General features: G+C 32.2%; 1 protein-coding gene across 2 annotated transcripts in view; it reads right to left on the bottom strand.

Moving 5' to 3' along the window:
• The window catches only part of LOC133189957 (uncharacterized), a 35626-nt gene extending 35299 nt beyond the window's left edge, over positions 1 to 327 (bottom strand). For both annotated transcript variants that reach the window (XR_009721539.1, XM_061325403.1), the window contains exon 1: positions 215 to 327. Coding sequence is in view for 1 of the 2 variants with exons in the window: in XM_061325403.1 (XP_061181387.1) it covers positions 215 to 326 (112 nt within the window). In the remaining variant the exon portion in view is untranslated. The remainder of the gene's footprint in view (positions 1 to 214) is intronic.
• Between the last annotated feature and the right edge of the window lie 14395 nt (positions 328 to 14722).

The following is a 14722-nucleotide window of genomic DNA, read 5'->3' on the forward strand; positions in this document are numbered from 1 at the left end:
TTCCACAAAAAACAATAAAGTGAAATAAAAACAAAAATATAATATAGATATAACTGAAAATATAATATGTTATCAAAGTCTTCAGAACACACTAAAAATAACCTGCATTTATGATAATTATTCTAATGCCTTGCTCTAATGTCTGTCTAAAATCAGGATTAATTTAGAATTTGGCATATAATTTTGATAGAAAATAATTAATAGTTTATCTTACCTGTGAATGATGACAGAATCAAATATATACAGCCGAGGATCGGTTGGAATAAAGACATTCTTCTCCTCCAATATTCCGACCCAGACATCGGCCATACTATTCCCTGCTTCATCGATATTTCTAGGCCTACGGAATATCATTTGTGTCTTTTAACTATTTCATGTGTTTTTATGTGATCAAACCGATAGACAAGTATTGGTCGATTATTCGGATAAATTTTACATAAAGAAAAAGAAAAAAACCTAAAAAAAATTTCATTTTATTTTTTTTGTTCTTCAAAACATTTTTGATTTGGATTATTTGTTGATTCTTTTTGAGCATTTTATACTTTCTTATCAAAATGGACTCCCATAATCTCCAAATCTTCGCTATTTTTGTTATTTATTTAACAAATATTACAACTATGTACACTTTGCATGCATGTCATTTTCTTTGATGCAGAGACAGAAAAAAAGATGAAAGAGAAGAGCAGAAAGGACATTAGATATTGTCGGGTTGATGCGATATTCTAATATTGAAAATTCTGCATGACGTTACAATTGTTTAACGTCACGATGAAGACAAGTGCTTGCAATCTAGGATGTGGGGTATTGGTCCTGTTCTATTTTGTATTTCATCTCGATCTTTTATGAATGACACTAGATCACAAACAGGGAAATGATTAGGGCATTGATTAGGTTAAGATTAATTGAGAGTATGTATCAAAAACCCTTTTTCATGACTTGGAAGGCCTGAGGATTTCATCAATACAGAAACTTTTACCTGAATTAAGGGCCCAAAGTCATAAAATAAAATATGATAAAAATTCAACCTGTAGTTATAAATATCTACAAATAATTTTCGCTCAGAGAGACATAATATCGACATCGTTTCAGTCTGAAATTTATATTGAACAGAATTGTAGAATCATAATAAGAGGGGGGCATTTCGGCAAACACAACACGAAGAAAAAAAAATGGACGGGATTTTCCTCTCAACGAAACAATCGTTATTTTAAGAGATCGTTTATTTATTTATTTATTTATTTATTTATTTATTTATTTATCTGTCTCTTAATTGATTTGTTCTTTTATTTTTTTTTTTTTAGCCCAATATAGAACTTAAGCTAATGTCTTTAGATTGTGAGATACTAGTAACTTCTTCATTACAACTTAGCTTTATGAATCTTCAAGACCAATGTTATTGGATTTCTCCTTAATACGGCTCTGGGTCCTGAAGATGACAAACAACCTAGCTATAGACACCATCCAGACAAGATGCCTCCACGGAATGTGTAATAAACTTGTTATTCTTATTCGAAAACATTATTATTCCTGTTCGAAAACATAAATAAGAGGGAAAAAAAGTCGCATAAGAGTGATCAATTTATCGAATAAGAATAACAAGATTATCGAATAGTAATTGTATGTTTTGCGAATAGGAATGATATGTTTTTCAATAAGAATAACATGTTTATCGAATATAAATAAGAATGAAAAAGTTATCTAATAGAAATCATAGAAATGACAAATTATCGAATAGGAAACACATGTTTACAAATAGGAATAACAACTTATCGAATAGGAATGATAAATTATCGAATAAAAATCACATTTTTTCGTATAAGAATAACAACTTATCAAATAGGATTCACATTTTATCGAATAGGAATGATAAGTTTTAGAATAATAATAATAAAATTTTTGAATAGGAATAACAAAAAAGTATAATATTGCAATGTTTTACACGCCATACTGAACACTCAAGTACGAAAGCCTATTAGGATCAAACTAAGGTAAAAAAAAAATTAAAAGGCGTTATAACGCGGAAAAAGGCGTAATAACGCGAAAAAGGCGTAATTACGCCTTTCTAAAAGGAGTTATTACGCCTTTCCAAAAGGCATTATTACGCCTTTTCAAAAGGCGTTATTACGCCTTTCCAAAAGGCGTTATTACGCCTTTCTAAAAGGCATTAATACGCCTTTCTAAAAGGCAATAATACGCCTTTCCAAAAGGCGTTATTATGGCTTTTGAAGAGCCATTATTATGTCTTTGACAGGCCCGTGATTTTGAAGGGGGGGGGGCAGCCTCCCATAAAATTGACAAGCAAACAAAAAAAACAAGAAACACCCCCCCCCCCCCCAAAAAAAATAAACTGCCTAAAAGGGAATCTTTTTCTAACTTTTCGGTAAAACTTTTTTTTAAATGCAATGACTTGCCCGATTTTAACCATACCGCAACAAAATGTTAAGGGACCAAGCAATCAATAAATGATTTTTTGTATTTAAACTATAGCAAGACTATTCTCCCAAAAAGTGGGGGGGGGGAGGGACACCCCACCCCCCACTCGCATTCGTACTACCGACCTGTTTGTTTGAAAAGCAGTTATATCCAAAAATGGAAAGGCGTTATTTTAAAATAATAAATATATGAAAGATTGAACCAAAGCCACCTTTATTTATGCAATATTTAGATTATAGTTTTAATATTAAAAATTATATAATAAATTATAGTATTTTATATATTCCTGTACATCTCGCAGACAGCTGTTAGCATGCGTATTAAGAGAAGTCAACACTCTACTTTTGAAAATCCAGGATATAGGCAGAGCCAGCTTTGGGCTTTGCTAGCCATGCATTAAAAATTCATGTCAAATTTGAAATATTTTTCTCTCCTCTTGGAAAAGACAGGCAGACTATTTGCATAGGTATAATGAGCAATTAGCCTTCAACCAAATTTCTGAAATCCATGCACCTTGGTAAAGGTGTCTGGCATCAGAGAAGGACTAAGTTGGTTTAACACTGAAAATATTTTACACATTTAAAAATCTTTTTTCCTGGAAATCTAATTATAATCAGCTCCCAGGGTGGGCTAAATACTAGTAAGTCATGTATTGAAAAATAAGAGGCGTAATAACGCCTTTTGGAAAAGCGTAATAACACCTTTTTAAATGGCGTAATAATGCCTTTGTGAAAGGCGTAATAAAGCCTTTTTAAAAGGCATAATAACGCCTTTAGGAAAGGCGTAATAATGCCTTTTGGAAAGGCGTAATAACGCCTTTTGGAAAGGCGTAATAACGCCTTTAGGAAAGGCGTAATAATGCCTTTTGGAAAGGCGTAATAACGCCTTTAGAAAGGCATAATAACGCCTTTTTAAAAGGCGTAATAACGCCTTTTGGAAAGGCGTAATAACGCCCTTTTAAAAGGCGTAATAACGCCTTTTGGAAAGGCGTAATTACGCCTTTTTTCGCGTTATAACGCCTTTATTTGCGCTATTACGCCTTTTCCCGCGTTATAACGCCTTTTCAAAAGGAGTTATTACGCCTTTTTTCGCGTTATAACGCCTTTTGAAAAGGCGTTATAACGCCTTTTAAATTTTTTTTTTACCTTAGTTTGATCCTAATAGGCTTTCGTACTCAAGACTACTATATATGTACATGTTTATTTGTAAATTTTGATATTTTACTGCAGGCCTCAATACAGGATTATTTTTCCGTTATATTCTATTGTTTGAATGAAAACAATTGGGGGGGGGGGTGTCTTTTTCCATCTTAATTGTACCATGCCAGTAAATTTTAATCGATTTCTCCGTTTTAGAATTAGGATGAACTCAACCAAAGAGCAATTAACACTTGTCTTTGATATTCCCCTAATTAAGAGAAAGATCCCAAATTTCACAGGTTTAAATTAAAATCTAGGAAACTAATTGTTTTGAAAATAATTTGGGGCTTTTGACACGAAAAAACAAAACAAAACAAAAACACACACACAAAAACCAAAAAAAAAACAAAAAACAAAAAGCAAAACAAAAACAAAAAAAAAAAAGAAACAAAAACGAAGGGTGTACGGAGATTGACATTTTGGACACCCGGACAAAGTTGTACGGAGAAAAAAAAATAGTTTTAGGAGACAGGGTTTGTGTAAAGTAAAAATGTTGATTTTCTGATAAACTTTTTTTTTAAGTTCTTTTATTTTCTGAAAGAGTTACAGAAACTGTAAATTAGCTTAATGCAAGATAAAAAAAAAATGCAGAGTCGAAATTGTTTTGTATATATCATATGGATAACCTACAAGGCCGGTATGGATCCGTATCCAGAAAGAACAGATACGTTTTAAAGAAGCAACTTTTTGCAACAAATTAATCGTTACTATCATAAACTAAATTCACACATGCAATATTAATACCGAAAATCGCTATTTCTCATGAATGACACCGGAAGAAATTCAAAGTAAAATGTATATTTTACGTCACTGTTCATCTGTACAGAAATTATGACCACTGCTGAAGTTTTCCTTCTTGTAGATAAAGTACATAATTTCTACTGTAGGTATTTGTAACAATGACAATTTCTGGTAAGTATTTACAAGGTTCCCTGCAATTTTGTGTCGATCCGAGATCTTATTTGTAGTTTAGAGAAATATTGCGCTATCGTGCTGATTAGGAAAGAGAAAGAGGGGCTTTGAAAGTGGTAGTTATAACAAAGCTACTGTAAGGTTTCTTGTGAATTGAAGATAAAGGTAAGATCACACGCTCTCAACATTGCATCAGCATTTTAAAAAAGTTTTCCATGACTTTTACCATGACCAACTTTCATGGTAAAAGATTAAGAGTCGCAGAAACTTCAATGTTTTTAACAGTGGTGGCGTATCCAGAAGTTCATGTGGGGGGGGGGGGTTGAGGCCCGTAGGGCCGAAGGGGGAGAGCATGGGAGGGGGTGTCCCCCTCCCATAAGTGGGGGGTTCGTTTAAAAATGGCTCCAAATGGTGCATTTTCCAGCATTTTAGATTGAATTAGTTAGTTTTGGCCACTTTTTTTCTAGTTGATTTTCAAGACCAACCAACCCAATTTTTCGAGAATTTGAACAAAAAATTAAAATTGTGGGATTTTTTTTAACTTCTATGTAAACATGAAAAATGAGACTTTTCTAAATAAAACAAAATTAAATGTAAAATCTAATAAAATTAGAAATATCGCCATTTGATATGTAATATCCAATTCTTCATTTTAAAATGCACGTCCAATGTGTCGCATGTGAAGCTCTGACTTAAAGGTCATAGGAAACGATTCTTAACATTAGGATTTCACTTTTTAAACCTAAAGCTATATATGAAAGAATGTTAAATTACGAGTAATAATATTTTTTGGCCTTTGTTCTACTGAAAAATAAAGATGAAAACTTTTCCACTTGTTACTTTTCTTACCCGCTTATCGTTCTTGATTTTGTGGTTTTATGACGTCACAAGAGCCCACTGATGTAAACAGAGCATTAGACTAATGTATTTCTACCAAATTTTTATCTAGCTAATTTAAGCTATTTTTGTAAATATAAATGTGTCTATGTTTTCAGGTGAGTTATCTGATTTCGTAGTTCAGTTAATTCAGTTTGAACGAGTCGTTAATAAGGCACGGCAACTCAAAACGGGGGCTTTTTATCGGATGATGATTCTGATGGATATCCTATATAAAATTTAATACGCTTAAATTAAGCTACAACTTCGATTACTTACTCTGCATCAAACCTTTAGAAACAAAAAAATATTTCCTTGTTTAATACACATATACGACATTTCAAAAGGATTCCATCGTCATTAAAAAAAGTAAGTTGTTTTTTATTCCAAGAAAAATCGCATAATGCAACATAAAATAGAATAATTTATTAAAAGTGACCTTTTTCTGATATGAATAAAAATTTTGATTAAGCTTATAATATTCTGTTAAAGAAAGAATATGACACTTATATGGGGAATATCCCTAATGTGAATCCCCAAAATAAACACGGGGCCGGTGGAATTGAAGTCCATGATAAGCGTGAACCACTGAAAATGCCAGCGTCTTTGAAGTTTCGTTTTCCCCGATCCGAAACACACATATTGCTGTAAAAACGATATAGCAATAGAATCCCTGAGTTTATGACATGATCGTATTCTTCTATATATATATATATATATATATATATATATATATATATATATATATATATATATATATATATATATATATATATATATATATATATATATATATATATATAAAGAAGAAATGTTGAGCCCAGAGCAAATGAGATTGTTACGATGCCGATACTTTGTGTAGACACGGTTTGACTCTACAATATCGAATTTTGAAATAATCGGTATGTAGTAGTAAACAGTACAGTCCGTGATCAGTTTGCAAATCCATCCATCATTTGCGAGACTACCATTTTTGATATTAATGTTCTTTTTAACAGATGATAAAACTTCTGAAATTATCCTTTACAGAAAAAAAAACATAAATATAATACACACTGGAAAAATAAACAGGTTTGTATACGATGATAAGTCCACATGTTAGAGCTGCTTTTTTTTTAAACGTCGTTTGTACTAACTCCCATATATACAAGTTTACGTATAGTTCTTGCCAGAGTTGTTTTTAACCCATCTGCAGTGTGTTTAAAAACGACACGATTATTTCAAGAACTTTCAATTACAAAAAGAAAGAAATAACAAGGGGGATGGGAGGGGGGCGCCTGAGATCGGGTATTGGTGGTGATGTTGTACATGAGTAAGTGAATATTAAGACATTGTCAAATGATAAGAATTGATTTAATTATATAAAACAGTAACACAAGAAATTTTTTTCTTGTTTTTTTTTTTTTAAAAAAGTCATGTGATACTTAACGCAGCAGGTACGTATCGTGTCATACTGACAGTGTTGGACTCTGTGTGAAAGTAAAACTATGTTGTAAATAAATGATTTCATAAAAACAACTGCCCTGGTTATGAAAAATGAATTCATTCTCACTCTCCCTTCTTTCTCTCTTCCGATTGCTTTATTTTTTCTCTCAATAGATCGAAGTGTCAAACGATGAAAATGATCACATTTTGATTGATAAAACATGCAAACATCTTGCAAATATGCAATGGAATTTTTTAAAAAGAAATACTTGCTTGTTTGAAGATCGTATATTTATACTAGGTTTTAGCCATGATTATGATATTCTTTAAAATTAAGCTGCAAAATGACATGATAGTTTGTAAACATTGCATAGCTTTGAACAGCGATTGGGCCTTACTGACGTCATATGCTAAGGGAGATAAGCAACGTTAGTCAAAGTGAATTTTCACGACTGAGTAATTTTGATCGACTGTTCTGTAGCTATCTTGCGTAAAAAATCCAAAAAACAATTTCAGTCTTATTTTACCAGCTCATATGAACTTATTCCCGTATGTAACTCAATATGTTCAGGTAATTGTCTCCTATGACCTTTAAGTAAATACTCTTTGTTTAGAAGTTTTAGACTTCAACAAAGTAAGCTAAGAACTTAATCTTCTCCCCTCTTGATCTTATGGAAATAAACTATTGTCTATGAGGAAATCTTTACCTAATTGCATCCCAAACCAAGCCGACCGGATGCAACTCCTCTTCCGGGCTCAAAAAAATAAATCATAATGATAATCAATAAAAATATTAAGTAGATAAAAAAGGAAATTCGACCCCCCCCCCCAAAAAAAACATATTTCGTAAGGGATCATGGGGGGGGGGGTTCAAACTTTGCGGCCCAGCAAATCGAAATTCCTGCATATTTCAGTACATTTTATTTTACAGCAAACACTTATCAACCATTAAAACTATTGTAAAAAAATCGATGCATATTAACGCAGAAAATGAAAAAAAAAATTGAATGAAACTCCCGGGTTTGCCTACCCATTTTACAGTTTTACCAATCATACTACAACAAAAAGTGGGGCCGGGAGGGCCAACAAGACATTTAATGACGTTTCCATGCTAATTATTTATTAGCAAAACATTTAAGAAAAAAAAGGTGGGAGGGGGCAAAACGGAAATGAAATATCTGAATTCGATTTGTGAATTACATGTCACATACCATTTCCGGTTTAAGGTGGCAGGAAAATTCTAAAAAAAAAAAAGGACAGGTAAACTTAATTTAAATCACTAACGGAGAAACCCACAATATTTTGAAACTTTGGATGAAATAAATTCGCATTAAATTTTTCATTTAAAATCTTTATGCATTACACGTGTGAATGTATAAACACACTATTTAGTTTTTTTTAATGGTCATCTTGGTTTGCTTTGGGTCAGTTCTTTGTTGAGCGGTCAGACAAAGGGTGTGCACGTCACACACTTTGATGCATCAGTGTACCTAATTAAGATGTACACATACGAGGGTTGTCCGGTAAAATCGGTGACATTGCGTTTTAATCGAAAAATAATGCAGGTACTGAGCTGAAATTTTAAGCAAATTGTTTATTAGTCATATTTGAGTACATCTTAATTTTTTTTAGCTCTACTGGTCAGAGACCAGAAGAGCTTATGCGATAGTAATAAGTCCGTCGTCCTTCCATCTGTCTAGCTGTCTGTCTGTCCGTCTGTCTGTAAACAATTTTTCAAAATGCTACTCCTCCTACACATTTTGGTCTGATTTCAATATAGGGTGAATTCACCATGCATCGGACACCCTTGCACTTCAACAAGATCTAGCGATATCGCTATCGACCGAATATTATCAAAATGGAACTTAACATGTAGTATGTGGTTAAAATATAAATTTTTGACACAATCGTGCCCTATTTATTGAGAAAATATCATTGAAAACCGATTTTTTCGAAATAAGTCAGAATTCACCATGGATCGGACAATATTCACCATGCATTGGACATACGATATTTAAACCAGAAAAATATCATACCTTGATCTCGGTGCTTTAAAATTAGTGATATCGAAACATTTTTATCTTTTATTTAAAAATTAACCTTCTAATTAAATTTGAGTGACTATTTCAATCCACAAATATGAAGAGATTTTAGTTGCATCACATTGCCTTAGAAAGGATTTACAATGCTAGTAATATGGCAACTCACGCCTTTGTCTCGTGGGTTATAATCATCTAGTTTAAAGAAATAAATTGAGTCCACTTCTAGTCGTCATATATCAATAATTTGTAATTTCACTGAAAATTTAGAGTTTCTATTTTCTATTTCTGTATAAAAAACAGCTGTCATTTGGGTTTTACATGAAAATGGAAGTGATTACCCATGCATCGGAAAGTGTCCGATGCATGGTTAATTTGTGTCCGATGTACGGTGAAATAAACATACTAGTTAAAAACATCTCTAAAATATATTATACAAACAATGAAGTAAAATTTTTGAAAAATTTCTGTAATATTATCAATCATTGGCAAATTTTACCAAGGTCTGACCCGTTCCGTTGACGTCTATTTAAAAGAACGACAACTCTAAAAATTGCAAAATCGTAAAATTCTGGTTACTCCCCTTTGATGATGCAAAATATGACATAATTTCAAGGCCATTCTTGTGGTATTTTTATCACAACATGAAAATAAAAATCGACATCATTAAAAAGTTTAATTCCTCATCTTTAAGACAGAAACAAGTAAAAACACGGGGAGACTCAGGTTCAATGAAAGTTTATTGCTTAAAGTTGTCCGAAGCAAGGTATGTGTCCGATGCATGGTTAACTCACCCTAACTTGGCACACAAATAGACTACACTAAGATACATAATTTAGTGCATCGGTTTTTGATTTGGTGAATGATGTTGCCATGGTTACTAAAAATAGAAATTTCTGTGAAATTCCTTTTAAACGCTACTCCTCCTACAGTTTTGGTCTGATTTCAATATAACTTGGCACACAATTAGACTACACTAAGATACATAATTTAGTGCGTTGGTTTTTGATTTTGATGAACGGTGTTGCCATGGTTACTAAAAATAGAAATTACTGTGAGATTCCTTTATAACGCCACTTCTCCTACAGTTTTGGTCTGATTTCAATATAACTTGGCACACAAGTAGACTTCACTTAGATAAATAATTTATTGCATCATTTTTTTGATTTCAATGAATGGTGTTGCCTTGGTTACTAAAAATAGAATTTTCTGTGAAATTCCTTTAAAATGCTACTCCTCCTACAGTTTTGGTCTGATTTCAATCTAATTTGGCACACAAGTAGACTTCACTTAGATAAATAATTTATTGCATCATTTTTTTTATTTCAATGAATGGTGTTGCCATGGTTACTAAAAATTGAAATTTCTGTGATTCCTTTAAAACGCTACTCCTCCTACAGTTTTGGTCTGATTTCAATATAACTTTGCGCACAAGTAGACTGCACTATCATACATAATTTAGTGTATCAGTTTTTGATTTTGATGAACGGTGTTGCCATGGTTACTAAAAATAGAAATTACTGTGAAATTCCTTTAAAACGCTACTCCTCCTACAGTTTTCATCTGATTTTAATATAACTTGGCACACAAGTGGACTTCACTTATACACATAATTTAGTGCATTGTTTTTTGATTTCAATGAAAAGTGTTGCCATGGTTACTAAAAATAGAAATTTCTGTGAAATTTCTTAAAAACACTTCTCCTCCTACAGTTTTTGTCTGATTTCAATCTAATTTGGCACACAATTAGAAAACACTAGGATACATAATTTGTATTTCGGTTTTTGATTTCGATGAATGGTGTTGTCATGGTTATGAAAAATAGACATTTCTGTGAAATACTTTCAAAAAGCTACTCCTCCTACTGTTTTCATTTGAGTTCAATATAACTTGGCACAGAAGTATACTACATTAAGATACATAATTCTATTTATTGTTGCAAAGTTTCAAATCCAAGTGCTACTTTTCCTTTGTTATACATACAGACCAGTAGAGCTACAGTCTCATCAGAGACTTCTGGTTTTTAATAAAATGTAGGCAATAATAAGGATATTTATTATACGTAAATGTGCACAGGGTATGATCCTATGGTGCATGACCAAAAAATCAGGGTTTTATCAGGGAATATGCAAGTATTATTTTGCAATAAAAGTATTAGATGGATGAGGTTAGGGTAAAAATTATTATATTTTTATTTCACTATATATCATGATATCATTTGTTAGTAAAATATCAAACAATTCACTTAATTTTTGGAAGTTTTCTAGGACTTTGAAATGGGAAAGTGGTAAATGCAACACAAAAAATGGCAATGTTTGATGACATACAGTGCACTGGAGAGCAGTTCAGTTATATGTTAATTAATGATGTCATAAGAGAGGATGTTGAAAAAATATTAAAAATCACTAATATATTAGAATACAAGTGGAATGTGCATTTTTTGAAGCAGAAGCTTTTTGATTGAGTCCCCCTGTAGATCAACAATCAGTCCAAAACTGCCTTTTTAGTTCAGTGAAAGTGAGAGTACCTTCCATAACTTACAAATGCAAGTTTTCATAAGAACCCACGTGTGTGCAAGATTATTTCCTAAACTGTTTATGAAGGAATAAAGGGGAACTTGAGTGTATGTGTCAGTAAAATTCCTGGAATTTAAGTGGTGCTCATCCAACTTTTTTGAGCAAAGATGAAAGGTGATGTTGCTTAATAGAGATTTTGACGTTCATCCATGCAGCGTACGGCAACACCACATGTAATATGAAATCCCATATTTTGTTTATTTGAACATATAACTCTTTGAAATTTACTACGTATATTGATGAAAAATGTACTAAAAAGTGGGAAAATTTTAGAAACGTGAGAATTAAAGCAGTGTTGATTATTTTTAACTGTAGACTACTTGTCCACTATTTTACCGGACAACCCTTGTATATTTTAACATTCTCCTGAAGGATAACACTCAGAATATAAGATACAGTCATTTTACCAGTAGAGAATTGCTTTGTTTTATAAATAGATGATACCAAACTTCCCAAAATATGAATGGTACATGCAGAGAGGTGTCAATTACAACATCCCCCCCAACCATTTTCCTAGTTTCAAATTAATTTTAAGCTCTACTAGTCAAAGACCAGAAGAGCTCATGCCATTTGTAAGGTATCTGCCGTCCGTCCGTTTATCTGTCTGTCCGTCTGTCTGTCTGTAAACAATTTTGCAAAACGCTACTCCTCCTACAGTTTTGGTCTGATTTCAGTATAACTTGGCACACAAGTAGATTACACTAACATACATAATTTTGTGCATTGGTTTTTGATTTCGATGAACGGTGTTGCCATGGTTACTAAAGATAGAAATTTCTTTGAAATTCCTTTAAAACGCTACTCCTCCTCAAGTTTTGGTCTGATTTCAGTATAACTTGGCACACAGGTAGACTACTTTAAGATACATAATTTAGTATATCAGTTTTTGATTTTGTTGAACAGTGTTGCCAGGGTTACTAAAAATAGAAATTTCTGTGAAATTCCTTTAAAATGCAATTCCTCCTACAGTTCTAGTCTGATTTTAATATAACTTAGCACACAAGTAGACTACACTCAGATACATAATTTGATGAATTGGTTTTTGATTTTGATGAATGGTGTTGCCAGGTTTCTAAAAATAGAAATTTCTGTAAAATTCCTTTAAAACATTACTCCTGCTACAGTTTTTGTCTGATTTCAATCTAATTTGGCACACAATTAGACTGCAATACGATACATAGTAGTGTGTATCGGTTTTTGATTTCAGTGAATGATGTTGCCTTGGTTACTTGAAATAGAAATTTCTGTGAAATACTTTCAAAATGCTACTCCTCCTACAGTTTTTGTTTGATTTCAGTATAACTTGGCACACAAGTAGACTACATTAAGATACATAATTCTATTTATTGCTGCATGTTGCAAAGTTTCAAATCCAAGTGTTACTTTTCCTTTGTTATACATACAGACCAATAGTGCTACAGTCTCATCAGAGACTTCTGGTTCAGTATGGAATCAAGTGCCCTCTACTTATTGCTGTCCCAATTAAAAAAAAATCAGCAGATCGAAATTTTATTGTTGAAATATGCCTTCAAGAAAATTTCACATAAAGAATATAAATATTACTTGTTGATTTAAATGATTTTTTTTAAAACTAAAAAGTAAGAAGAATTTTTTTTACATTTTATGATAAACTTTTTGTGATGAGCTCAGATAATCTGACAAGTTGGGGGCAGAAATATGCCACCATACATATTACTTTAAGAAATATAACTTTTTTTTTGTCTTTTTTTTGTTTGATGGACAGACAAGTCAGTTACAATAGATCGTTGCATCCCAAACAGTAAAGACCCAGAAGTGGGTGACCACAGTTCTCTAAATTTGCTTGTTATTCATGTAATAGATAAACATAATCCAGATAAAAACTTTAATTTCAAGAATTTTTATGAATGTTTTGGTAAATTGCCACACTTTTGACACACACTTTTCTATGGGGAAAATTTTTTACATGCTGCAGAGAATGAGTACTTTTGCAAAGTTCAAACATTTATTAAATCATGATGATTTATCTCTTAGTTTTTTTGCTTTAATAATATACAGGTGTATTATTTTATAATGATTGGTATACAATATGCCATCTGCATATTTCACTGAAATCATGGATCTGCTCTAAATAGACTTTTTATCCTTTAGATTGAAATATTTCATTGTTAAGACTGTGACCCATGCATGTAAAAATGTTTTGTGAAAACAGACCTGTATTGAAAGGACATACATGTACTACACTTGTGCATTCTGAAAAGTTTTGATCAGTCCCATTTGTAGTATTTCTCAAACAAAATTTCTTCAAATTAACTGAAAGACAGTATAGAGGATATCTATGATTTTCAAAGTTAAAAGTTTGTTTGTTATTTTAAAAGTTCACTGAATTACAGAATACTTTGCATTATGCACTTTGTTTCCTTTCCTTCTCTATAATGTCTATATATAGGTGAGGTTATTTGAACATTTTCATTACAGAAACCCAAACATGCATGTTCAAAATTCAGTTATTCATTTCTACAATTATAGTACTTGGACATGGTGAAGGAAAATGTTTTTCATTTTTTGCAGGTGTTTGGTTGCATGTTGCTAAAACTATGATGTACATGAATATACAGTGGGATATGTTGTGACATTGAGTCATATCACTGGAATGTTTGACCAATTGTTTTGACACAGTTATTAAGTTGTGTGTTATTAGAACCCCTTGATCTTCCCCAGTGATTTGTGGTTTAAGTTTCCCTAATGATGTATAGTGTAGGGTTTCTTCTGCCTATGGCATGACCCAAGCTGTGCTTGTATTTAGTACTTTGGGGGACATTGAACATAGCTGGTCATTAATTTCTGGATCAGACTTTGTATCTGTATCAGTTGCTTATGACATTTGATGAAGTGCTTACTACTAATAGTGAATGCAGTTGAATAGATTTGTTGAACAAGTTTTGAAAATTTTTATCAGGAATAATTAACTTATTAATTCTTTTGTACAATGATGGAATTGCAGGTTTGTCTTCTGTCATATTTCTGTAAGATGATTTTTTTTCTGCAGAAACTCTCATGAGTTTCATATCATAATTGCATTTAAAACCTAGCTGTAATTATCAGGTTATGTTATATGGTACAATGTGTAAATTATGCATCTGTTATATAAGCAGTGTGTACCATAGAGACTCATGGAGAGAATTACGGGGTGTCAAGGGGAATTATTATAATATATGTTATATAATTCAGTTTGACAGATCACTAAGGGAGTTGCATATATATACAGTGAGATGTGAAAGAT

Source organism: Saccostrea echinata, unplaced genomic scaffold, assembly GCF_033153115.1.
Source record: "Saccostrea echinata isolate AGI-Se365-2 ecotype Australia unplaced genomic scaffold, CSIRO_AGI_Sech_v1 ptg000020l, whole genome shotgun sequence".
Classification (NCBI taxonomy): Eukaryota; Metazoa; Mollusca; class Bivalvia; order Ostreida; family Ostreidae; genus Saccostrea; species Saccostrea echinata.